This window comes from Apteryx mantelli, chromosome 2, assembly GCF_036417845.1.
Source record: "Apteryx mantelli isolate bAptMan1 chromosome 2, bAptMan1.hap1, whole genome shotgun sequence".
Classification (NCBI taxonomy): Eukaryota; Metazoa; Chordata; class Aves; order Apterygiformes; family Apterygidae; genus Apteryx; species Apteryx mantelli.
Genome location: NC_089979.1, coordinates 104,578,470 through 104,606,386, shown reverse-complemented (window position 1 = coordinate 104,606,386; position 27,917 = coordinate 104,578,470). Strand labels below are relative to the sequence as shown.

Here is a 27,917-nt window from a genome sequence, read left to right as displayed (position 1 = left end):
CAAGGTAGTCCTAGTCCGTTTGCTCCCATTTCACAGAAATTGCATACTTGGTTAGTGCAAATGCAATGAAATGCCACTTGACGCACCAGGAACTCAACTTCAGCCCTGCATTGAACTTTTTGCTACAAAACTAGAAGCACAGATGTCAGTCATGGAAGTTCAATAGGTCAGTCTGTTTTCAAGTGTCATTGCAGCTAAAGTGACCAGAAATATCTCCTCCTTGTTTATCTGATAGGCTCAATTCAGTCTTCTCTACACACTTCCTAGAGAGGAACAGAACAAACTTCTTTTTTTGCCCTGAAATTGCTTTGTATTACTATCTAAACTTATACAGAAGTGCACAACTTATAAAAGATGGGAAAGTGAGCTGGATTCTACACTGAGTAACTTGTAGACATGTCCCAAAATTTCCAATTAGTGAATCACTATAAATGACATGCGAACAAAAGTGTGAAAGTCTGCCTCGCTTTCATATTTTAGGAAGCGTTGTGTCCATTAAGAAACTGTTCTACTTCTAATTCTTTTAGAAGGCAAAGCAAATTCAATACACACGTAAACAACAAAATCTATGTATGAAACTATACAGTGATTGTTTTTTCTAACCCTCATACAATTGAGAGCTCTCCTACTTTTCCTTTCTACTTCATCTATGTTAAATAAGATGTACAGTCAATTCATGAGCTGGAAAAAAATGAGATTGGCAGGTAAGGATTCTTTCCATATCCAGAAATATACTATCATGAAAAGTCTGTCTTCATTATTATTATTTCTGTTAATATCCAATACAAAGATCTCAGTCTTCTTCCTAAACTGATGATAGTTAAGAATGGAGTAGCATATAGGGAGAATATCACATTTTAAGAGGAGGTAAGGTATATTTCTACTTACAAACAAACTAATGTGATGAATTCAAGTTTCACAGACTGCTTAAATCTTGACCACAAAGTATTTTAGATTCTTAGTGGTAAAGTGCAGCACGGATCATCTACAGATGTCAAATCTAAGCTGGGCTGATGATAAATTGTCACAGCATTGCCACCAATGAGAACACAAATGATTTGTGCAGTTCACTAGCAGTCTGAAGTTATTTGCAAGCATGCGCGTTATTTGGAATACAATTGACTATGCATGCAAAGTAACCAGTCAGAGGAAGGTCCTTTTAACAGTGGCACCTAGAAAATCACCAAAATGATGAATATGCAGTTTGCTTTATAAATTTACTCTTGTCCTCAAGCTGCCTAATAGAAAAAATATGAACTAGTTCTGCAAACTGAGCTTCTTTGGAAAATAAGAGTAATATTAGCAAGACCAGGAAAAAAAGATAGTAAACTTTTCGGAAGTAGTCTCTTTTGGTGGGCTTCAAGATTACCACCTGCAGCATTAAGTCGTCAAGGATGTCTTGAGTAAGAAATAATGTCTTCTTACTGTAATGTAATTCTTACTGCTCTAAAAACATTTTTCCTTCCACATTGATAAATACCTTCCTATCATTGTTTCATACTTCTCCTGTATCAGATGTGCTATAAGCAATCTTATTTGTAGAGGGAAAAATATGGAACATCAGACACCTAGCAGGAACTTCACCTAACTTTCTTTTTTACAGATTACTGCCATGATCTGACAGTAGTTGAAATACACAGGGAAGCATGGAATCATTTAAGCTACTGAGTAGAAATATGTGGCCATATAAACAAAAAATTCCAACAGCAACCAAAACTGGGTGGATGGATAAAAGTTGGTATTTGAAATTTATTGAATATGTCGCAGTGTATACTTTGGTCCCAAAATACAAGAAACTGGATGTTATTTTTTCCCATGAAGTGAACCCTTCTATTCCAATTTCTGTCCACATCCTTTCAAATACTTTACATATAAAGTTTGTATCGTTGCATCTTCTCTGAGATTTTAAACATTTTAATACTTTGTTTTTACACTCTAAAACAAAGGATTACTTTCTAGCCAGATCTATTGTGTGGTCTACAGCGGACGGTCCTGAAGCAGTCCCTATGGAAAAAGTTTCATGACAGTCGAAGTCGTAAGCTGCACACCATATTTCTCAGGGATGATTTGGGCCTGGCTTTGTGCTTCCAGGCGAAATGGAGTTTGGAGACAGGCAGGTTCTAACGTATATAAATGCAGTCTGATAAGTATCTTGCTCTTTTCCCATCATTGTTAATTACCACGTTGTTTGTGTGTAAACAGAAGCTTTTGATTTCCTAATCAGCCTCCTGCCCGATTCATTCAGAGATGTCACACACCAGAGTTTGACAGCACAATTAGTCACCATGGAAGCTATTGTGATGTCACAAACACTGAACTGTGGCATCATTGAATGAATCTGGCAGGAGAAGGATGTTGGTTACAAAGGAGAAGACTTCTGTTTACACAATACCTTGCTAATCAGCAAAGATGGGAAAGGGAATATAGAAAAAGAACGCCTGGTCATTTAATGAGCATTGATAAAACTAGAAATTTTTGAAGGTTGTTAGAAGTGCAGATGTGGCATGATAAGCTAAGGAAATAAAGACTCCGTCATTTATACCTTAATTCTTTGCCTTGTCCTATGTCCTCAGAACGGAAAGTATGCCATACACACATACAAAGAAGTTTTCCATGTTTATTTTTTCCACATACTTGTACATTAAGAGAGATACCCAATTAAAAACATTAGGCAATCAGGATATCCTACGATTCTTAGATTTTTTTTTGAATGCTGCTCTGTAGAGTAGTGAATTTATGTGCTTAATAGTATCAGTTCAAGGCATTACATTACCAGCAAATTGTTTCATTTTGGAAAAGAGGGGTTCTGAATTACATTTTTAGACATAAAAGCCTCTATTAGCTGCAGATAGCATTCACAGTTCCAATGCAGGATCACAGCTTACAATTTGCCTTCCTCTATTTTCTAGCAAAATTTCAGCATGAAGTATACCAAGTAATACTCCAAATGCTACACTTTTTAAAGCAATTATTCTGTGTCACATAGAATTATACCTAGGGTATCTCAGCAATAAGCAATTGCAAGCTGCACATCAGAACCCTACAACTAATCAGTTCAACAAAATAACAGCAAAAGAAAGACTGAATAACATGAGATTCTTTCAGGTACTGTAATTAAACCAATTCACAGTGTTATTTAATTCCCCACAGTTCCTCCTCTTGCTGCCTTCTTGAAACTGTAACCATGACACCTTAATTTCAATCAGGTGGAGAAGCTGCTGCCTGGAGAGCAGATGTCACTGTTGGTCCAGAAATTGCCCATGGATCACGGGTGGTACCACCATTTTCCCCCTCCTGAAGTCGTTTAGCTGCCCCCCTCCCCCACCTCAGCACATCTAGCTTTCATAGGTATTCCTGTAGGTATGCAGAGCTGAGGCTCTTCACCCAGGTCTCCCAGCTGGGGATGAGCTGAGCTGTTTCACAGGACCAGGACTCTAAGGATCAAGCTTAATTTGCCTAAGCTGTTTGTCTGCAATAGCTTCAAACCACAGCAAGGTAACAGAGCACTAGCGTGATTAGACCAAAAAATATATACATATATACATATATATATATACACACATAAACATTTATATACATATATATATGTATATGTATAAAATAAAAATAGAGGAAGGGAAACAAGAAAAGGACTTAAAATGGCTTAAATGCTTACCACATCAAATTGTAACACATAAAAAGCATGTATGTGACTTCGGCTAATTTTACAGATAAAGGCAGTGACCAGAAAATGTTCCAGCTGGAAGCACATCAATATGAATTATACATACGTTATGTTCCCAGGTAACCACGCCACCCCTTTGACTGTTCCCTACCTAATCCTAGGTGAGGGTGATGCTCCACTAGAGTCCAGCTGTTATCATCCACACAATGACTTTTGTAAACCAGCAGCTGGCAGAGGTCCCTGGCTGTCATGTCTGCTAGAATCTCCACCACTTTGCTTGTTCCATCTTCACTAAAGACTTTTACATCCTGCAACATAAAGGATACACTTACAGATCAACAGCTCCAAAAAGATGCAAACTGCACAGCTACTGTAGAAAAGCATCCTCTTCTCATTACAATTGCAAGCATCTTGGCAGTCAGGACAAATGACATGTATGATTTACTTTATAACACTTTCTCGGCATGCCCCTCGCCTGCTTCCCCTCCCCCTGCCCCAACACCTCCCTGCACTAAACAAAGATTAAGCAGTGTTAATGTGAACACATACACAGAGAAAGTGAGAGAGCACACATTCTTTATAAAGCTGTATAAGGTAAGCAAACATGACAAAATATCAAGAGAGTACTTCTGCAAAAGCAGGTAAAAGAAATTAAACCCGGTCAAACAATAAATACAATTTTCTTTTTAATGCAGTTTGAGGCCTCTGAACATTTACAGAGAAACAGGCCAAAACCCCTGAAAATTAAAAAATGGCTCTCTGGTTCCCTACTAACTTTTGATTGTTTCGCTTTTGGAAGTTCCACTTGCAGTTGGCTCACAGATAATTAGCCAGCATAGTCCACGCATTTCTCTCCCTTTCCTGGCTTCTCTTTTAATCTTCGCTTTAACGTAGTTCAAACCCAAATGTGCACATACTGCACATTCTAAGTATTAATGGAGATGAAAGAGCAAGTCAGGAAGCTTCTCCCCACCTCCTGATTTATACAGATGCTTTCCTCTTTGCATTGTTCTGCTCAAAGGAGACACACTCACTGCAAATTTTTTTCCCTGTGCATCCAAACATGCAGGTTCAGGATTTAGATTAACTCCATGTTTAAAACATTCGGCATCCTAGCAAGAGAAGACAAATCTAACAAAAACCTGGAGGGTAATTGGATATGGAAAATCTTACCTCAACAGCACGTAAAAGGCAGCAGTCAGAAGAACAAGATGGCATTTTAAATACAGATTGCCTCTTGAAAGAGAGTTTGTTCTCTGCCTCTTCCAACCCTTTGCAGACTACAGCTGCACACTCGGGGGTGTTTGTAGTGTCAGTGGATCACTGTACTGTACCTGTCACGTAGCCCCTGTTATGGGGACTGTTTCTGGGGAGGGAAACAACTCTGCCAGAGCTCCACTCAAAGGGTTACACGCAATCTTTGCGGTAGTGAATCAAACCACACTGTGTAGACCAATCCTAGCCCTCCCTGTGACTGATGTAATCATTTCCCACACACTATCAGACTTCCAAATTATTCCCACCCCCCCCCAACAAAAAAAAAAATTACAAAGGAAATTTGTTTTACGACCACCCACGGATGTTTAAAAATCCTCCGATAATCAAAAAGTTCAAAGGAGAAGAAAGCAAAAATCCCGGAGCCAAAAGCATGCGTACTGCCTGAATCCCGATTCCTTTGCCAAACCTCTCAATAGCCCAGCCTCGCAGCAGCTGATGTCATCTACAGGCAACTCAAGCACTTGAACTTCTACTCTGCTCACTACCGCTGACCCTCGCGTCTCCCCAGCAGGCTTGCTCCATCCCCCTGCTCCTTGAACCAAGCACCTGCTCAGCAGTCCGAGCCTCGGTACCAGGCGGCAGCAATTTTACAAAGCGGAAACCAAGCTGCTCGTGCGAGCGGCTCATCTTTGTGCCACAGGTTAGACCTGGCACGGCACCGGGGACTAGGTGTAGCGGGTCCACAGCCCCAGCGCCTGACCACCGCCATCCCCCTTTCCTCCCCCCTCATCTTTTCCCACTGCTATGTACAAATTTGAACCCAGTTAGGGAGGAGTTAAAGCTTAAGCTAGCTCAAGTGACTCAAACCCCTGCATTCAGGGAACTGCTTCATCTGACAGCAGGGATGAGCCAGCTCTTTCAGAAGTGGGCTCGGGAGGAGCAGAGGGGGGGAATCCTGGTTGCTGTAGCTCTGGGGAAGGTATGCATGCTGTACAATGTTACAGCTGCACTCCCACTCCTGTCGCACTTACCCAAGTCACAGACATCATCACATACAGAAATCTGTGTGTGTTGGGGGGGGGGGAGAGGGGGGCTGCCCCCGTTATTTTTTTTTGTCCTCTGGGCAAGTCTATTTTCTGTAATTAGCACGCATTTTTACAGTAAAGAAGTGCATTATATGCACACACAGAGTGAGCTCAGTGTTGAGGTACTAGCAGCATTACCAGCCCACACTGCCACAATGAAGCTTGTTTGTTGAACAGGGGAAAATGAGTGAATGCCTGAGATACTGAACAAAAATGACATCGATTTACAACAAGGGCGCACAGCTCTCATGTTCCCTCTCTGAATGTGCAAGCAAACTTAAAACCCAGTATTTGACAAGTCAGAAAGTTGGTATTTTTGTTTGGTTTTAGTGGGGAATGGGGAGGGAATAGTACCCATTTCAATTTTTTTTACTACTTTTTGTCACATTAGATTTAAAAGGCATGACATAGTTGAGCAGAAGGCAGTGAAAGAATTCATCTCTGTTTTCAGCTTACTTTGCGCACATGCCTCCACTTTCCATACTGGCACAAAACTCTTTCGGATGGATTTCCTGCCTCAGGAACCAACCCGGTGACATCATTCATTCATTACTCCCTGGGAAGAACGGCCCTGCGCTGTCGGCCCCTGCCTGTGCGTGGGAGCTGCTACCAGGCACGCACCAGAGGAATCACCACCTTCGCAATGCTTGTAGCATAGGGAAGCGCTTTTCCTTAGCTGGTGTTTTGCAGGGAGTTAGGCAGCGATATAGGACAGGTTGCACTTGATTCTTGTCACCGTCAAGTCCCGGCAGAGAGGAAAAGCTGTTCAGCTGAGGATGCCTCTTCAAGTCTTTGTATGCGGAAAAGGGAAAGCCCAAAGACAATAACCACATTTTTCCCCGTTCCCAAGAATGGAAGGACTTAATGAAGTAAGGCCAACAGAAGAAAGCTGCAGCTGTCTTTTATATTCACTTGTTCTGCTTCCCTGGTATGAAACAAAGTGGTCTATGTGCAATATTCCACCCTCTCCCTATTTGCCCTGAGCTTCAGCTGATGGGCAGCTACCTTGAAGTACAACAGCATTTCAAAGCCGCTACAGGATGTAAAACTGATATTGTTCTGTGTACAACTCTGCTATAACTCCACACTCTTTCTTCCCAGTAGTTACGCATTATAGGCAACTTCCCAGTACTCCCGCATTGAAGTTACTATTAGAGCTGCAGTAAAAACACCATTACATTCATTCACAAGGAGTCAATGGTATTTTTTTTTTCTTTTTTTAATGCTTCCTTTAAAGCTAATAGACTAGAATTCAGTGGGTGGAGGGAGGGAATGCAGAAATGAACAGGTTAACTTTACGGACTACTAATAGTGCTGTGTTTGCTATCAAGGACAGCACAAGGCTATGTATCACCACTGACATCACGGATCTAAAAGAATATATCAGTAGGGGATGTAATGGCCTGAGCTGAACCCTGCAATAGAGGACAAGGGAGAGACAGAAGTGAGAGGAAGCCCCATGTCTCTGCGGAGCAGAGAGAGTGCAATGGTCCATAAGAGGTTTACGCAAAAGATAAGAGGATTTTATGCAGGTCCCCCTCGGAATACTGCCGAGCACGATGTATAACCACATTTAAGAAACCAGCTCTACGAAAAAGCCGCAGCTCAAACTTTTAAAAATTTCTGACAGGTTCAGTGACAAGAGGCAGATTCCTATATCAAAGAGGGGACTTTAAATAAAGTGAGTTAGTTCACCCATCTCAGATTTCCTTTTTCTTTTCTTTTCTTTTTGGAAGAGTCTACTATCTTAAGCTGTTAAGGGCTTCTTATTCAAACTTCTTCACCAGGAAGACTGTTTCACAAGCAAAATTGATTTGGGGCTTCATATCTATAAAGGAAAATGAAGCAGACTGCATTCTGAATAAAATATTCCAATAATGAAAACACTGAACCTGAAGAGGGGTTCAGAAAGTTAGTTTGATACTTTTCCCCTGCATCCCTCAGAAAAAATGCAATGAAATGCAACAGCAGACTGCCTGCAACAGTGATTTACAAAAGGCCCTAATTACGTCAGCAGCACAAGGCACCTTCTATTCAAAATTAAGGTTAAGAATGCTAAGCCAACCAGAGCACTATATTGGCTGAACATTCAGTGCTTTACAGTGCAAAGGAGCAGATAACAGACTGCACCATTGTTCTGCAAAGAATTCTTCCCTTCCCCCCGCTTTTTTAAAGACAGAAAGACTTAAAAAATAAAAATTTTAAAAGAACGCTGATGTTCATCACTTCAGTGGTTTCATACAATGGGTCACATATCATGAGCACCCTCATGGCTATTTCATCTTCCAGTCTCAGTTCCTCAACCACACTGTAGCAACTGAAATATTTTGTGTGCATCAAGTAAACCAAACATTATCAGGAAAAAGGACAAAAAACAAACCCAGCTGTGTCACAGTCACATTACTTTCTTCCTTCTCCTCTTTTTTATTTGTACTATTTTTTTTTCTGAAAAAGACGACTTTTGACTGTATACAATTATCATTAAAAAAAACCCCACAGTCTTAAATGAAGTTATGCTGAAAATTTTTAGCAAACTGCTCCGAATTTGCCATTCTTCAGTCCATGAAATGGATCACAGTAGAAATTACATCAGTGCTAACCAGCCTTTGGAATTGTGGATTATGACTCCAGACTAAGTTATAGTGAGAAGAGTACCAGTTATTGGAAGGTGTTTTGTTTGAAATTTAATACATAAAAGGTTTCAGTACACTATCTCTTCTAATGTTTTCTTTTATAACAGATGACAATCACAGAAAGCCATTAAAATATGCTGAAAAGTCATTTCAGTTTGACATACCAAAATTTTGCGTGTAAGAGCACCACAAACTGAAAATTAGACCAGCAAGTCTTGACTCATATACGCAGACTTCACTCATCAAGTTTGTTCAGACATAAGAAACATACCATTAGTGATGTAACTAAAAAGAAAATTAAATTGAAATGCACATATCTTGCACAAGCAGAAAAAGTGATTTATTACAGAAGGCACCTACATAACAGGCTGGTACACTGAGATTATACTAGCAGTTTTCATCGGAAATGAGGAGATCATTTTTCCAGAAAGCTTTCTATTTTCAAAGCTCACAGGCTCACAAGAGCAGAAACAAAGTCACTGGAGAAAGAGGGAAGCGAAAAAGCTTTCAGTTAGAATCAGTCAACTTAAAGATGCTGAAGACTGGAGCTTTGCATGCAGGTTATCCTTGAATGGCTATTTGCCTAGCTCAAGAGGTAACAAAAAAGGAAGTGTTTGCTTCCTGAAATGGTAAACCTTTGATAAAGAAAAGCTTGTAAGCAGGCTCTGTGCGCACCTGACAGGCCACCAACTCAGTCAAGCACAGCTACCCACTGGAGTACCACCCAGTTCCCCTTACTTGCCTGGCAGCATTAAGGCAGCTTTGCAAGAGAAGGGAATTTCAAGTGCTGCAATGAAATAAATATATAGGTCAACCCTATGGCTCTTTTCGCCTCCTCTGTTACACTACTCATGCAGGAAAAAAAAGCCCTTCAGAAAAATAGCAGCAGCAACAGCAATAAATTGCAGATAGTACCACTTAAATACAAGTCATTAGGCAGTACTTTCTTGTTAAAAAAAATATTCAGAGTTATTTGATCATTGCTTTTTTCCTGCATATAAACATAAAACCTTAGGAAATGCTGAGGTTAAGGTTCTCATAGCAACATTAACTCTCTCATTTGGCATATACTATATTTAGGTACACATTTAACAGCCTATGAACAACAAAGGAGAGCAATTGTAAGCGCAATATCTTCGTCTTTGACTTTCATACTTGGAACAGCAATCTTAAAAACAAATAAAGTCTAACAGATTAATATGTCAATGTTATAAAACCCTGATCCTGTCCCTCTTTGCTGGGTTATCAAATTTTAAACACATTTCCAAGAGTCTGAGAAACAACTGGACCTTGATGGAGAATCAGAATATCATCATATGCTCAGTAATCATCATACGCCAACATTGTAGTCATAAAATTTGCCAAGGGCTGTACCAATGAGACAGATTTGGGGAATTATAGCAGTATGGGCAGAGAAGGGCAGAGAAGCATTAATAGTGAATTCTAATATGCAGGTATAATTGGATTGCTAGCGCTTCAGAATTGGTCACGTCCCAACATTCAGGGCCAGATTCACCCCAGGTAATTTTAGAGAGTTGAATTCCTTTTGTAGTTAAGGGAGAGAGATGGGGTAACTTAAGATCTAAAGCACATGATAAAGGCATTTGTGTGTCTCTGCTAACTGCAGAGGGAATCTAGGCTCCTAACTCCGGACTTCAGTTGAATGCCTTAAGCTATATTGGCTGAATTCAGGCCTCAGTGACTAATCAAGCAAACACGTCTCTCTGCACTATTGGCATAATTACACATTGCAATTGTTCGCATTTGAGCTTAAAAAAAAAAAAATCTGAAGTGTGTGATGTTGCATATGCACAGAGAACAGTTAAAAGAACTTACACAATGAAAACCTAAAGTACTATTAAAGGTTAAGGCCAGAATATAGCGAAAACAAACCAAAGTTCTAGCATTATTTTATTTCCCCTCTACAAAATGGTTGCCTTTTTCCTCCTCTCTTTCAGCCTCATGTACGAAAGCGGTTATTTGCTTTGGAGACACTTGATGAAATCTATACTCATTATCTGTTTGTATCTTCTCAGAACTTCAACTACTATTACAGTCTGTATAGGCTTAGGCTTGCATAATAACTGCACTGAAGCTTCTTCAAAAAGCCCAGCTGTTTACATGTAAAGGTGTGAACTGCGCAATGTACTTTTACGAGAAGGCTGTACAGAGCACGTTTTCAAGACATGAGCACTGCCTGCATGAAGAAGAGATTTATTCCAACATGTACTCACATACTTGGAGACTGAAGGTTTGGAAACTGTAAGTCAGTTACCCTATAATTTCTCTATTTTATAAATAGGAGAATGCAGTTATAAGTGATACATGCCTACAGATAGACAACACACTGCTTTTGTGACAGTATCTCCAAAAGCTATTTCACATACTCCCTTTCTCACCTTGGTTTATTGCTCACATGTTCAAATAAGTCATTTGACCAATTTGACATTTTCACGTCTTCTCACTTTATTCCTCATTTGCCGCTGATTTTTAGGTAAAAGGAGAAAGACTAATTTTCCATCCTTGTTACAGAGTAACAATATGCATCTATGAGTTTTGCTGAAGCTCCTGGGTATTTGCAGGACAATCAAAGTGAGAAAGCTTCAGAAGGAATTTAGATGCACTCTGAAATGGTATCAATCTGTAGAACTGGAAAGGCAGCGCAGCAACAGCCAGCTCTCACCCAGTCCTAAAACTGGGGGTCCAGCCTCTTTATGTGGCCACATCCCATTTGTCATCTTTGCCCATGTCCTTCCCCACCCAGCATTTTCCATTAGTTTTGATTATGAGTCTGTAAATGAGTTCCTTCGCTCCACGTAGCTCCTCCCAACAGCAAGTGCTTTTCATGCAAAAATCCCTCCTAATTTCTAGATCCTTTATGAAAGGAAGAAGAGATAGGTAGAGACGCTGTTACACTCCTTTGATTATGTAATGAAAGACATTAAGTCACGTCACTGGCATTAACCTTTATCTTTCATATATTTTATTGTGTAATTTATCCCTAGATAGTTTGCAATCTTCCTCAGCTGTGCTTACAAAATGCATTATTTATTGTCTGAATTTGCTCCAAGAAAAAAGTTTAGTAGAAAAGTTCTTGCAAACACAATTTAAGTCACAAACAATCCTAGAAAGGATAATACAAAGAAAAAAAAAAAACATGATAATTTCTTGATTAAAATTCTTAAGTAACCAAGCTAGTTACCGAGTATTTTAAATTGTTTTGCTGTTATAAATTATTCTTTAGAAAAGGAATTATTACCACATCTTCCTTGCTGTACAGGCTTTCAACCACAAGAACCACATTAATTTGAAACTTGGCAGACAGCATAACAAGACTCCGGGGAGCAGCCTTCCATAGGATTTAGAAAAATAGTGCGGGTCCTGATGACTTGGACGGCTCTTTCTTTCCCAGTAGGATACTGGGACAATTGCAGCTGAGGTACTTGCCATTTGAGTGCCCAGGCCAAGCTAAGAGCCAGAAAGCCATTTCAGTATAGGGTCCAGCAACGCACAATTAGCTTCCCACTATGATTTACTATTGTCCAAGTGCAACTTCCACACGGATAGTCCACAAAATTTCCCTTTCCTCTCATGCTTATTTGAGGAGAGAGTGGCAGACAGGTTACAGAGCAGAAAACGGGACCACCATTAAGAGCTGGATGGACTGAGCTCCAATCTTCAATTTGTACGCCCTGGTCCAGCCACATTAGGAAAGGGACCAAAGACAACTTCTGAAGATGTCTTTGAAAACTGAGGATTAGTATTTAAAAATATGTGCATTTTTAATATATGGGAAAATCTTTTGGGCAGTGACTGCATTTTATGTAATATAATAGGATCCTGGGTTTTTGACTGTGGTTGATATAATAACGGAAACAAAATAAAAAACAACAAAAACCCAACAATCAGGGATGATGCCAAATAAGCTATATTTGGACCTTGCTGAAAACAAACACATTATTTTAAGAACCAGTAGTTATGAAATTTGTCTTCAACAACTGCAATCCAATTTACCTTATCTGATAACAAAGAAAACTAAGCAAGCACTGTACTTTTGAGACCTGGACAGAAATTACAAACTTAAAATGCAATACAGAGGTAGACAAACATATACCTTTTTCCCGCCCCTCTGTCTCCTCTCTCCTCCCTTCCCCCAAAAGTAAATCACAAGGAGGGAAAAAGCAAAGGCTTTGAGGCCTGAGTTTGCTCCCTAGAGTTGGCAAGTGCAGAGTTCCCTAAGGTTTTCTCTGCAGCCCTGAAGGCTAAAAAGAAATTAATGAAAACAAGTTCTCAGCAGAAGCCCCAGCAACTGGGTCTGACAATTCTTGCCAGACATGACAATATCTGAATAAAAATGTGTTTTCATGACACATACAGAAGTGCATTAAAATAAAAGCAATAATCTTTCTTTCCAAAAGTCCCTTTATTCCCTTCCACAATCCACCACTGAACCACCGCTGATATCCCAGATCAGAAAGTTATAACCAAACTGCAGAGAGAGGGGGAAGCAGCTGGAAACAAAAAAAATAAAACATTTTATGAAAAACTCGATGAGCTTAATATGCACAGCTTGACCAGAAAACAATCAAGTGTGGTATAGCACATGGAGACACGATACAAGGCAACAACAAAACAAAGTGTGAAAATATGAAGATAAGCAACTCAGAGGAACTCAGGATAGTGGAAAAGGGATGAACTGAAGAAAGAAAAAGACTCCTAATTAAGACTGGATATAACCTACATGCACTTAAGAGCAATGACTGTTTAATGATGTGGACCTGAAGTATAAAGCTCTCCAATACATTATATGAAACTCCCAGAGTAATGGCCCCCATATGCTGAAAATCCTAAAAGCTCAAGCACACCTTGGAGTTATGAATTTCTTGCACTTTGATAGCATCAGTTGAAACTCGCAATAGGTTTCTTTTCCCCCAAAGGGCTGAGTTCATACTGTTCCAACAATAAAAGAGGGGCTCTTTCTAATGAATGGTTGACAGGCTTAACTACAGAAGCATGGCAAAGCATGGCTAATGCCCAGCCACCAGGTCTTCCCTCAATGTACAGTATTCAGTGATATTGCTGAACTTCCTGTTTCCCAAGTTACTGGCGCTGGAAGCCAGCAATTTCAAGCAGAGCGTATTGGCTAATTGTTGATGACTGCAACTTCCCGAGTGTTTTATAGGTCAGTTTGTCACATACAAGAATGCTTTATACAGAGCTGCTCACATTGGGCAAGTATTTCTGTGCAACTGTATAAGCATCAGTTGTGTGAGCAGAATAAACTCCCTATAGATTTTAGCCCAGGAAAGGTTATGTCAATGGGAGAAGAGGGCTCATGTTATCCTCTCCCCAATCCATGTATAATTCTCAGTTTCAGCAATTGCTTTAATGGGAAACATCTCCATAAAAACTGCTCTGGTGTTTTATTTTTGGTAAATTTACATATTAAAGAATAATAAAGTCTCCTCTATAGTCAAGAATAATTTATCAAAGGTTTCCCAGGCTGATGCAAATCTGGGGATACACTCCTCTGGGGATTAAGTTAGATACCGTTTCTTGAATGCAGTAAGCCCCATGCAGATCTCATTCCATTTCAACCTGCTGAAAAGAAGAGTTACTCATGTTCAATTAAAAAAAAAAAAAAAAAAGTGAGAAAAATATGGGAGAAAAAAAAACAAACACAACCATTATTAGTAGACAATGTCTAACCCCCCTATTCGGGTTCACTTTTATACCCCTTCAGCCTTGCATGCTATGGCAGGACCAACCTATGAACAACAGTACAAGTTTTAAATCCATGGCAAGTGTCTCGAACTTCATCTGTCTTGCCCTTCCTCCCAAGGGCTCGCCCCAGACCATTTTATATACTCCTTCCTCCTAGTGGGGGCACTACAAACAAAAAAACAAAAACAAACAAAAAAAACCCACACAACCCAACCCTTTGCTTAGCTTACAGGGACAAATTCCCTGCTGCCATGGTTACCACTCCAACTTCTCTTGTGGAACTAGAGGGGGAAAAAAAAAAAAAACTTCCCTGAGAACAGAAGGCTATATAATGTTAGCTCTCCCTCCCTCCCCTCACTTGTCATTGTTAGCCACTAAATCAGCTACATCTGGCATATTTAATTTGGACTAAATAAAATGTCACTAATTAAAAAGATGCCGAACAAGCAATACATGACATTCTGGAAAGAGAGTGCTTAGTATCTGAACACAGCCTATTAGGAAATGAAAGGATTCAGCCGGTTTTTACTAAAAGCTGAGAAACAAAGGCAACTCAATGGTCCTCTGCACGGTAGTGCTCACAACAGTATCCTCTGGAAGTTCTCCCTTACCATCTAGGTGTACAGAGGTTTCCCAGTATTAACTCCTGGAGCAGCAGTGGCACAAAAGCAAAGCAGTCAGCTCAGTGTATACGGCATTATTAGGCTGGAAATCTTCAGTGCGCACTCTAACTTTCAAAAAGAAGGTTATTTTGCTAGAGCTACGATGAAACGTTCAGCAGACACCCACACAGGAGACTTTAAAGCGCCCGTGGCTGCATAACCCCCTCGGAGTGATAACAGGCTCGCCTCGCCTCTCCTCTCCCATTTTCTCCACTCCGTTCAGCAGCCTAATTCGAAGTATCGCACACCACTCCATCAGTCTGGCTTTCCTCCCTCTCTCAAAAATGTTCTCCTTAACCCGTCCTTGAAGACTGACATGCCAGTTCTCTGCATCTCCTGAGACAGGTCACATCACTGGGGTTTTTCCCTTAAATGAGAGTGCTGTGCTGTATCATTGATCAACATACCCACTCGTTCAGAAGCATTTCCTCTTACCTTGACATCAATGCATCCTCCCCCACCCTGAGTGATTCATGTTGTACTTCTGGACCACATTTACACCTTTACAGGTGTATCATTATCAGTAGTACACTGCTGCTTATGAAACAGACTTCAGCAAAAAGTTTCATTGAATCATATAAACCTCATTTCACAGCCCTTAAAACATTTTCCATCATCTTTTTTGCCAGCTGGTAATGTTTCATTTTTCAAGTTGTCCTATCCCTTATGATTACCTCAATAAGCCTTTAAGCGATTTAATTTTAGTGTCTCCAAGACTGAGCATTTCCCAGGAGAAGAGATCATCTTCTAAGTACTCCACTCCAGGTCCTCAGCATTTATAAATCAGACAACTGGTTCCTCTCTATTTTTGCTCAAGTATGAATTAGATTAGGTGGTTAGGCCCTGGTTCTCATGGGGGACTTCAACCACCCCGATATCTGCTGGAAAGACAACACAGCTAGGCACAAACAGTCTTGGAGGTTCCTGCAGAGCACTGGTGACAACTTCTTGACACAGGTGGTGGAGGAGCCAACAAGGAGAGGTGTGCTGCTGGACCTCGTACTAACAAACAAAGAAGGACTGCTTGAAGATGTGAAGGTCGGGGGCTGCCTTGGCTGCAGTAACCATGAGATGGTGGAGTTCAATATCCTGTGAGGAGGCAGCAGGGCACCAAGTAGGATTGCAACCCTGGACTTCAGGAGAGCAAACTTTGGCCTCTTCAGGGACCTACTTGGAGGAATCCCATGGGTGAGGGCCCTAGAAGGAAGGGGCGTTCAAGAGAGCTGGTTAATATTCAAACATCACTTCCTCAAGGCTCAAGAGCGGTGCATCCCTATGAGTAGGAAGTCAAGCAAAGCAGGCAGGAGACCTGCATGGATGAGCAAGGAGCTCCTGGCAAAACTCAACCAGAAGAAGGAAGTCTACAGAAAGTGGAAAGGGGGACAGGCCACTTGGGAGGAATATAGGAATGTTGTCAGAGTATGCAGGGATGCGACGAGGAAGGCTAAGGCCCGTTTGGAATTAAATCTGGCAAGAGATGTCAAGGACAGCAAGAAGGGCTTCTTCAAATACATCAGCAGCAAGAGGAAGACTAGGGAAAATGTGGGGCCTTTGCTGAATGGGGTGGGTGCCCTGGTGACGAAGGATGCAGAGAAGGCAGAGTTCCTGAATGCCTTCTCTGCTTCAGTCTTTACTGCTCAGGCCATGCCTCAGGAACCCCAGACCCTGGAGGCAAGAGAGAAAGTCTGGAGAGAGGAAGACTTTCCCTTGGTGGAGGAGGAGTGGGTTAGAGATCATTTAAGCAAACTTGACACCCACAAATCCATGGGCCCTGATGGGATGCACCCACGAGTGCTGAGGGAGCTGGCAGACATTATTGCTAGGCCACTCTCCATCATCTTTGAAAGGTCATGGAGAACAGGAGAGGTGCCTGAAGACTGGAAGAAAGCCAATGTCACCCCAGTCTTCAAAAAGGGCAAGAAGGAGGACCCAGGGAACTACAGGCCAGTCAGCCTCACCTGCATCCCTGGAAAGGTGATGGAGCAGCTCATGCTGGAAGCCATCTCCAAGCATGTGGAGGACAAGAAGGTGATCAGGAGTAGTCAGCATGGCTTCACCAAGGGGAAATCATGCCTAACCAATCTGACAGCCTTCTCTGATGGAATGACTGGCTGGGTAGATGAGGGGAGAGCAGTGGATGTTGTCTACCTAGACTTCAGCAAGGCTTTTGACACTGTCTCCCATAGCATCCTCATAGACAAGCTCAGGAAGTGTGGGTTAGATGAGTGCACAGTGAGGTGGATTGAGAACTGGCTGAATGGCAGAGCTCAGAGAGTTGTGATCAGTGGCACAGAGTCTAGTTGGAGGCCTGTAGCTAGCGGTGTCCCCCAGGGGTCAGTCCTGGGTCCAGTCTTGTTCAACTTCTTCATCAATGACCTGGATGAAGGCACAGAGTGCACCCTCAGCAAGTTTGCTGATGATACCAAACTGGGAGGAGTGGCTGATACGCCAGAGGGCTGTGCTGCCATTCAGAGAGACCTGGACAGGCTGGAGAGGTGTGCAGAGAGGAACCTCATGAAGTTCAACAAAGGCAAGTGCAGGGTCCTGCACGTAGGGAGGAATAACCCCAGTCACCAGTACAGGTTGGGGGTTGACCTGCTGGAAAGCAGCTCTGCGGAGAAGGACCTGGGAGTGCTGGTGGACACCAAGTTAAGCATGAGGCAGCAATGTGCCCTTGTGGCCAAGAAGGCCAATGGTATCCTGGGGTGCATCAGGAAGAGTGTTGCCAGCAGGTCAAGGGAGGTGATTCTCCCCCTCTACTCAGCCCTGGTGAGGCCACATCTGGAGTACTGCGTCCAGTTCTGGGCTCCCCAGTACAAGAGGGATGTGGCACTGCTGGAGCAAGTCCAGCAAAGGGCTACAAAGATGATTAGGGGACTGGAACATCTCTCTTATGAGGAAAGGCTGAGAGCGCTGGGCCTGTTTAGCCTAGAGAAGAGAAGGCTGAGAGGAGATCTTATCAATGTGTACAAGTATCTGAAGGGAGGGTGTCGAGAGGATGGGACCAGACTCTTTTCAGTGGTGCCGAGTGACAGGACGCGAGGCAATGGGCACAAACTGAAACACAGACAATTCCATCTGAACATGAGGAAAAACTTTTTCACTGTGAGGGTGACAGAGCACTGGAACAGGTTGCCCAGAGAGGTGGTGGAGTCTCCTTCTCTGGAGATATTCAAAACGCGCCTGGATGCAATCCTGTGCAATGTGCTGTAGGTGACCCTGCTTGAGCAGGGGGGTTGGACTAGATGATCTCCAGAGGTCCCTTCCAACCTCAACCATTCTGTGATTCTGTATTAGGGTATATTTTGGTTGACACTGTTTAATTTCATTCCTATATGTGGCCAAATAGGATTCAAACATTCATCACAGAAATCCCCCCAAAATGTCAATCTTAATGGTATTCTTACAAGATGTTTAAGTGGATCATGTCGATAATGTATACATCAGGCAACCAGAGTGTGCGCTAAGTAAAAAGAGTACTCTTCTTAGAAACTTAATATTTATAAATGAATTAACAGTGGGATTTATCCTCACAATTCCAAACAACTTTAATACTAGGACATAACATGAAGGTGGTATATTTCAAAATCATCATGCCTCCCACAACTTTTTCCCCCCATTATAAAAGTTTAAGAACAATCTCTTATACAAATAGTGCAGAGTTACATAAATATCACCATACTTAATTAAAAGCATTAAAAATCTAGTGAAGTCTGATCAAAGTTTGGGAACCCTAAATGGCTCTTTTCCTAGGATCTTTCATCAGTATTTTCCCAAGCCATAGCACAGTGGTTCAAAGTTCTCTTTAAGTACAGTAAGTGTTTCAGAAACACCTAAAGTCAGTTTGTCAAAGGCTGATGAACTGACCGAAATCATTTAAGTCTAAATATGAGGTAGTGTGCTGAAATCAATGTCACAATAAAAAATGCTTCCTAATATAGAACCAGATAGCATAACTATAGAGATTTGATGCCAAATCCTGCATGAAAGAAAATGCTACTTCTTCATTCAGCATCTGCTTCAGATTATTTTCCATGGAAGTCACTGCTGCTCTGGAGCTGTCAAGACAGAGCTAGCTTCCAATTAAACCATCTTATCTTTGAAGTTTACTGGAAGCAGAGCTTTCTCCTCCCTGTAGGCATCCCCCTAAAGGTAGATAATCTGAGGTAATTTCCAAATATATTTATTCTGTGCTGTCCAGCCAATTAAACATCTTGCACCAATGTAATCAATGAGCCTTCTAATTGAAAAGCTTATGCAACCATTTTCATAAGACTCCCACTAAACATTTAAAATAATTAGCTGTATTAGAAAGAAATTTATATTCAAATAGCTCACATGCCTAGTTTCTTTGTTTAGCAAAAGCAAATGAATGTGAAAAAGATCCCCAGAGGAACAGATCAAATATTGGGTGAATCTTTTCTTTAAGACAATAGACACTCCCTAGAAACCAATTCTGCATGGTATTAAGAGGGAAATCTTTTAACAATGGCTTTACTACTGTAACTTGGGGTGGAGACATCAACTATTTGCAAGACTCAAAGAAAATAACACGGGATTTGACTCTATATTTTTACATATTATATAAAACACACGTAACAGTCATTGTTCAAGCATGATTCCCTCTTCCCCTTCACCCTCCCTCTAAATTAGTGCCAATTAGTCAAAGAAACCCATTGTGCAAAGACACTAGTAACTTTATTTCCTTTCTGGCACAAATAACAGGATTTTTTAGAAGGATTTTGATTGCACTGTATTTACATCATGGATCTTCTGGAATAATTATGCTGAGAAAAATCTAGTTCCCTGAACTAGAGTGCAGAGTTCCCTGAACTCTCAAACAGAACCAGAGAAACCAAAAGAGAATGTAAAGGTGCTCGTGTCAAATTTATTGTGCCTTTCACAAGCTCTTTTTTTTTCAGATTGACTGCCACAAGGTAGATCAACTTTTGGTTATCTTTCTTATTCTGAAGTTTCCCTTTCCATGAGTTAATTCCATTCCCATTCAAAATAAAGCATTTTAAAAAGAGCATACACTTAGCAAACAGGCCTAGCTATGTAAGAACAACTTTAAGATGACTAGGCTTTAAGTGCAGAAGTATAACTTGGATCAACATATAACAGAGAAAATATAAGCATCTCAGTACACGGTCCTGGAGTACATAATATATTAGATACCTCTTTCTAGCCAAAACCACACACTAGAAATAAATAAATAAATTAGTGTTGGTTTTTTTTTTAATAGCTTGGTTTCTGTATGAACTTGAGAACTCATTAAGATCTGCTGGCTTTGAACTATATACTTATTGCTGTCTTTCATGTAAACTAGTAACATACACTCAAAATTCATTCCACAGATTTCAACTTGCAACAACTACCTCTCTTCTATTCAATCACCATATAGAATTTCTTAAGTTAAATGTAGAGTTGTACGTGTCAAAACTATTTTATTCTGAAATGAAAATTGTCCATTAAAAAAACTTGCTAAATTAATTTCAGATGTGTCCAATACAAAAACTATCCTGACTTCAGCAAATGTATCAAATTCTGATCCATCACTAATTATTTATTCATTCCTCTAGAGATGATTCCATATGCAGAGAAATCTTTATTGCCCTTTCCAGCTTCAGAAGACTGTGGCTTTTGATGTTAATTTAGTATAATAATATTCCTTATTGGAGAAAAATCTGCCCTGACTTTTGTACAAAGTAGAAAAGTGACAAAACGCTTCTTCCACCATTCCCCCATATTACTGCAGAAGAATACACATGGCAAAAGTAAAAATTTTTGGCCAGCTGCACAGCATTAACAAAAAATAGACTGTACTGAAACTATTTTCAGTTCAAATGTTTCTTATACATCCATCAAAAAAACAGACATTGATCAGACCCAAAGTGTAACTTATAAGAAATAATCAGTTTTGTGGGTTTGCTACCAGATTACTCCAGGTTCTTCCTTCAGTGCATCCAACGGTACAGAAAACAATCCAAGCTTGGTTGCTGTACTTGCATCACCTGAGGCTATGTCAACCTATACGCTCTTTTAATTCCACTTTTTACTAGCCAGTGCATCAGCTTATTCCAAGATATACTATGAGAACTGCATTTTAAAGAATAATTGAAAAGGTTCATCCTATTCTAAAAGTCACATAACATATTCCTACTTCCACAGACAGTGCAGTGTTAAGCCTAGTGGCTTAACCTTGTCTGTAAAGACCATTTTTTTTCGTGTGTATAGATTGGATTAGAGAAATTAGCAAGTAGCTTCACTCTGGAGTTCAACTCTAAAATCACCTTGAGAAGATAAATTCAGCTTTTATATCTAAAATATCAGGAAGAAATCATGACAACTTTGATAGTCAGCTGGGAGGATAATTAAATTGGGGAATCAACCCTCCCTCTTCACAAACCAGCTTGTTTGTTGCATTTCGTTTTCTACCCAAAACATTTGAGGGTAGCTTTTCTTATCATAGGATTAGCTGCCAAATCAGATGTCATTTACTTTCTGGTCCAAACCCACAAAATCCTATTCCAGAAACTCCTGTCATTACTCAAACCTGTGGGCTTACAGGCCCCACAATATCATTTTTCCCTCTCAAAAATTCTTGCTTGTTCTTCAGAAATTTCTTCCACAGAACTGGGGTCACTAACAGGTATCAAATACTGATGGCTAAAAGTATCTGCCTATGAAAGTTCATATTCCTTCCCCAAATTATATATGTGTATACATATCTGTTGAAAATTGCTCCCTCTAATATCTGAACACTACATTCTGAAATTAAAATACTAAGCAGAGATGCAGAAGAGCATGGACTTTGATTATTTTGTACAAGAATGTGGTTATACACTGACCATTTTTCATGGGCCCTTAACAGATGACGGAAAAATCAGTCCTACAGCTTTCCTCTCTGCCAATATCTTTCCAGATAAACAAACTTTGCTATTTCTGCCACGTGAAGTAATTGATGAGGAGGTTGGCCATTCAGCAGAATGGTCAACAAAAACTTCTCTGTTTAGAAACAAAGGCAGATTTGCTCCTAACAAAACAGTCCAGTAACTTAGGGAAGGGCAAGGATATTCTCCACCACAGATCACTAGCTAGTTTACACTCTGTGTTGTAGCCCACCCAACCTACATATCAGAGGTGGTCTTCACTTCAGCTGTTGTTAGCCATCTCTGTCTAAGTATAAAGTCTTCACTAATCATCTAGGTTCCTACTATAGTCAACGGAAAGAGAAGGAAGCACTTCAGTTAAACTTACCTTTTTCTATAGGTTTGATATCCTAAAATGGCACAAATGTACTCCAGAGGTGCTTCTCTATCTCAAAACTGACTGGAGACATTCAGAAAACCAACTCAAATTAGAGGTTTAATGCTTATATGACTAAAGTTCACAAAAATAAATCCCACTCAAAGACTGTGTAAAGGTGATTCTGTCCCTTGACACTGGAAAAATTATAATAAATGGTTGCATAATACTACATCCCCTTCTCTCTTTTTCCTTAAAAGGAAGGAAGTATTATGTAAGATTTGCTTAGTACTGATTTTTTGTTAGAAAGTTTTGTTTTGCTTTTACTACAGGATAAACTTAAAAGCAAATAGATAAAATTCCTTAAAGAATTCTTTGTCCCTGAATAGAACAACAGAACTTGGGGGATTAGGTGGAGCATGCACAAAGTTCCCTTGGTCAGATGGGAGACTGAGCAAACAAAATGCTGAATGCAACAACTTCCAAAACTAGCGCTGAGTCTGTAAGTTGTTTACCTTCTCCTCAAATATTTCTATTATTACATTTACTGAACTCAATGAGACTTCACTAGTTGGCTATTCCGTTTAAGTATTGTCACACATTGTCACAATATTCAAGAAAAAAAAGTTTAGTTTCTACTTCTCAAATTTATAGATTTTAAAAGAGAGTAACAAAGCAGTTCACAGAGAAAAGCAATCAATTCCTTCACACTCTCCTTCATCAGACATTGTCTCCAAGTAGCATCTCCAAATAGTTTGCAAATGAATGCTCAGAAAACAAAAAATTGTAAGTAAAGATGTAATTAATTATGTAGAAATCAGAGGTTGCTGCAAACTCGTAAAGGAAACATCAAGTGCAGTCACTGTGAATCATGTCTGGTACTATAAACTTCCTTTTTTAAAATTATTTTTGCTGGGATTTTATTAGGGTCTCCTCTTTAATGACTGCTATTTGAATGTAGGGTGATTAGCACTTGCAAGGCTGTGGCTTAGGGGAAAACCAAGCCCTTTGCATCCACATCATCCTCAACCATTTTGCTTGACAGGAATCAGTTAATAACCACAGTTTTTACAGCTGCATGTTAGCGAAGACTTGAGAAAGAGATGAAGAGGAGAAACTGATGAAAGTGTGTTTACAGTGCTGTAAGTTTTCATCATCTTCAGAAAGACTACATTCTTTATTTATTTAATGTGTAAAAGTAACATATAGAAAGCTTTCTATAAAGTTCATTCAGCTCTTTTATTTTAATGGTTTTATATATCAACATAGCAAAGTCTTTCAACTTAGACCCATTTGGACATCTGCTTGATGGATGAACTGCTACAGACACTCAAAGCCAGCATCTGCTGCACAAGCAATTTCCCAACTCACTGAAAGACTCCATCATGCCCTCACCCTGTCTCTCTTCTTACAGTATATCCTGCTGTAGTTTAAATCCTAAAAAGTTCTCCCAAAGAGTCACTTCTGGAAATTGCCCAAGTGCCGTTCCACACAAGTAAGAAAGGGGAAGCAGTAATGAAACCTTACAGAGAGAGCAAACAGCACAACCTTGGGCAGAATACTAGGTTAACTTCTTGTTAGCCAGATCAGCTTTCAGTTCCTCTGTGCTGCTCTAACTGCAGCAATTAAGTACTCCTCTAAGCTACACTTAATTAGCCTATAAGCAAATGCTCATGCATAACTTGCATGCAGTGTAACGCAGAATTAAACGTTCACTAAAAATACATTGTAGGTACATTTGCACAAATACAGTTTGCTGCCTCCTGACAGACTTTGCTTTCTTATTAATATCCTAGAAAATATTAAGAAATGTGTCACGCTGGTTAGAAATATACATTCTTTCTCCTTGGAGCTGAATTCAACGCTTTCGTGCCACCCCCAGCTCATGAGCTCTCTAGCCCCCTTGAAACACTAGTCCCTCTCTGCAGAAGGAGGAGGATTTAACCAAACCCTGCCAACAGACCAGGATGCAAATCATGACAGATAAGGATGCTCAAAGATAAATAAAAAGTGTAAACAAACTCTTCACCAAACAGTGTCTTAAAAAAATTAACTGGATCCATGTTCAGGAGTAAAACCCACTCGTGGCCCCTCCCATGAAGCACACAAAGGAGGAGATTAACATTAGATTCTTAAATATATTTAGTATCTTTAAATGCTACAAGTGCAATGACATCAACTTCAAGCATAGCAAGTACACTTTCACAGAATCACCGAATGGTTGAGGTTGGAAGGGACCTCAGGAGATCATCTAGTCCAGCCCCCCTTCTCAAGCAGGGTCACCTAGAGCACATCATACAGGATCGCGTCCAGGCGGGTTTTGAATATCTCCAGAGAAGGAGATATTCCAGTCAGACGTTATTTAGGGCTGCCTATCAGAGCACATCCATTTGTCAAAGCTGTAATACAAGACCCAAGGGTCAGTCGCTGTCTCACTTGGACAAGTTTTACAAAGCTTTGCTAAGCTAGATAGTTTGTTAAAGAAAAAAGTTCAAAGGTCAATCACTAAAAAAAATATCCGCAGAACCAAACACCATGTAACACAGAAAATGACTTTGAAAACATCAAATGCGAGGTTTTATCTGTATGATTAGCTCTTGCTATTCCTGTAATAATAGCTTTCCATTGTGCCCACTGAAGAAGAGGGTGATCTCTTTATATTTACAGTCTTTTCATCCTGCTCCACAAACCATCTGCAAGGTCTGTGACAATACCACAAGCAATTTTCTGATATTCTCATATATATACACACTTGTAATATTTAAAAATAACACTATTCTAGAGCTTGGGACAACTCACTAAAGAACATTCTTAAACAGAAGCATGATATATATTTTTCAACGCTAAAACTGTACACCTGATACCTGTCACTTACCATAAGCCACATCTACAGTTTAGTCTACATAACTGAATATTTTGACAGTAGATGTCTGTGAGGGTTTTTATAAGGTCTGGAAATACTGTGGTCTGCTAGCTTTCGGTGGATTTTAGTAGGCAATGGGAAAAATACATGTGACCACCAACAGTATGATGAGCTAAAGAGTGATTAGTTGCTCTTAACAGTTGGCGGGCAAGGACAAGCTCAAAAACAATGCACAGAAGCCCAAGGTCAAATTGCCTATAAAATTAGATCTTACTATTTTACTCTCAGAGTGCTTATTGTTTAGCTTAGAACATTCTTTTCCATAGGGATTTGCATACTGATCTGCAGATCCTGATCTTTTAACTAACCATTTTTCCTTAGGGATGAATTGCTCCTATTCTCATTGCCTATTCTGCCAAGGATAGCAGGAAACATGATTTTTAAAGGTGAAATACAAGGTGAGAGAAGGAACACGTGCAAGACTACCACGTATTTAAGTTTCCTCTGTGGCTGCAGGGCACAGATATTCTGGGTGCTTTAAGCTGTCTGCTTATGCTCAGGGCCGCTGTGACTGCCGAGCATACTTCAGCAGGTCTGATGCCCTTTGAAAAGTATTAGGCCTATTCCTAAGGCATCAGACAGCCACAAGGTGCAGATGTTGGTATTCCGAGATTTCTAGATACATGGTGCATACTACTGACATTAGTTATGTGCAGTGTCAGGGAGTGCTGGAACCACTCACTGAGCATGGGTATAGGCTATACCTAAATATCCCAGAAAAACAGAACAATTTCTTGCTCTGGCCAAACAAGAGATCTAAACAGACAAAAAGGATGGCTGGAAAGATCCGGATGCCTTAAAACAGCACCCTTCACAGTGAGAAACAAAGCAAGCTTAAAAGATCCTTCCCACTTTCATCCCTCCCCACCCAAAAACCTGTAGGACATGTTTTTGTTTTGCTGTTAACATTTCACTTATGCAAAATCTGCTGAGACAAAGGTGCTTTATCCACACTACCCAGAAATATTCCACGCTCAGTAATGGACCTCACATCCAACTTCCAGTTTGTTGTTAACCCAATTTGCTTTCAAATGCTATTCCATTTCCCCCTATTCTGAAGCTTATTAATGGGAGGAAAAAAACAAACAGTTATGCTTCATAACATAATGAAGATATTTCCAGCTCTGTTGCTTCCTGAATTGCAACAGGAGGAACCGGCCCCAGTAACCCTGGCAGCAGCAGGGTCTGTCATGGGAGGGAAGGAGCAATCCTAATGCCAACAGAAAAATGTGACATGCTGCTTTTACGAATCAGTGATGGCTTGCCTTTCAACAAGTTCAGATTTAACTTGGGTAAAAGGTATGCAAATTTTGTAAATAATGTGAAGATTACAGCCAGGCTGAAGTTAAGATTGAAAGGACTTATATTAAACAAAATCACTTTTTAGAACAGAAATTCTGCACTCCTATTAGGAAAAACAGTAATACAATAGGAATTTGATAGTAATAAGGAAACTATAAATCAAGAGAGCAGAGAATTGAAACTTATCTCACAATGATTTAATTAATTCAGCAGTGTTGTTCTAATGCAAAAAATTTATTAAATTCCAGCTAACATCCTCTCCATTTAGGAAGCAGAACGAAAATATATACGCAAACTTTAGAGCAATGCATAATTATCTAATTATCATGCCAATGAACCTGCAAGTTCATTCTTCCTCTACACTTTCACACCCAAATACTGCATAAGTGAAGACCAAAGTTTCAAACCAATTTTCATTTTAAATGTGGGCTCAGTTCACTGCCCAGGTCATTACAGCAAGCTTGAAGAAGCTTTTTTCCTGCTGAAAATGAATACCATTACTCCTAATATTTAAGCAACTCACTGTTCTGACAGTTTGAAAGTGAACACGCTAGGCACTGGCTTTGCCTGTTGTCCATAGAAGTATATTCCAATAAACAAGCAAACAATTGGGCGCCTTCCCAGTCCTGCGCTATGCATGACCACGTTCTCTGGCAGGAGATCACCTGCAGTTCAGCTGCAGTTCAGCTCTAAGGGCTGCTTCAGCTCAGCTCAGATTTCAGAAAGGACCTGGTGGCCAACTCATCTGCCTGTCGCTGGCCATGACATGGTGCCACAAGGACACGGAGGACACAGCAGGGGTTAGTCAAGGCATCTAACCTATGAATTGGTGCTTTTTTGCACCTGTCCTACTACTGAACAGCAGAGGTCCAAAAGATTTCTATCTCAAATGCCTAAAGCTGACCTGAATCCACATCCTGAGTCCTGACAGCACAGACTGGAAAGGGGAGCGCTTAGACTCAGTATAGTTGTACCCACTGTGTTGACTGGATCTTTCAAGACTTTCAGTATTAAGTTAGAACATCTCTGCTTAATCTTAATCATTCACTTACAGTATAATTAGAAACACTCAGTACATTTTTTTTTAAATTCCCCACTGCACTGATGTTTATGCCAAAACCCACCTCCGTCTGCTCATTAAGAATTAGCATTTCTCTCATTTTCCTTTTTCCCTGCACTCTCAGCCTGCAAGCTTCCAAATTCTTTCAATGCCTGGTTGAAGCACAGGATAGATAACTTATATTCTCACTGTACCATTATGAAAAATATAGCAAGAATAATGTTAAATAATAGAAATTTTGTAAGGGCACACATAACTAAGTGGCACATACAAAATCTAGTGTGACTATGCTAACATACAGCCACTACAGCTTATACTACAGTAATGCTCAATATTTATACAAAGCATTCCTAAAGGTTAATTGCAACGGCGCTACTACTGCAAAACAGTTTTTAAAA

The 27,917-nt window shown here is 40.2% G+C and overlaps 1 protein-coding gene across 6 annotated transcripts in view; it reads right to left on the bottom strand.

Moving 5' to 3' along the window:
* The window catches only part of GRB10 (growth factor receptor bound protein 10), a 158,351-nt gene that overhangs the window by 26,545 nt on the left and 103,889 nt on the right, over positions 1–27,917 (bottom strand). For all 6 annotated transcript variants that reach the window (XR_010883417.1, XR_010883418.1, XR_010883419.1 and 3 more), the window contains one exon: positions 3,816–3,972. Coding sequence is in view for 3 of the 6 variants with exons in the window: in XM_067291170.1 (XP_067147271.1) it covers positions 3,816–3,972 (157 nt within the window). In the remaining 3 variants the exon portion in view is untranslated. The remainder of the gene's footprint in view (positions 1–3,815; positions 3,973–27,917) is intronic.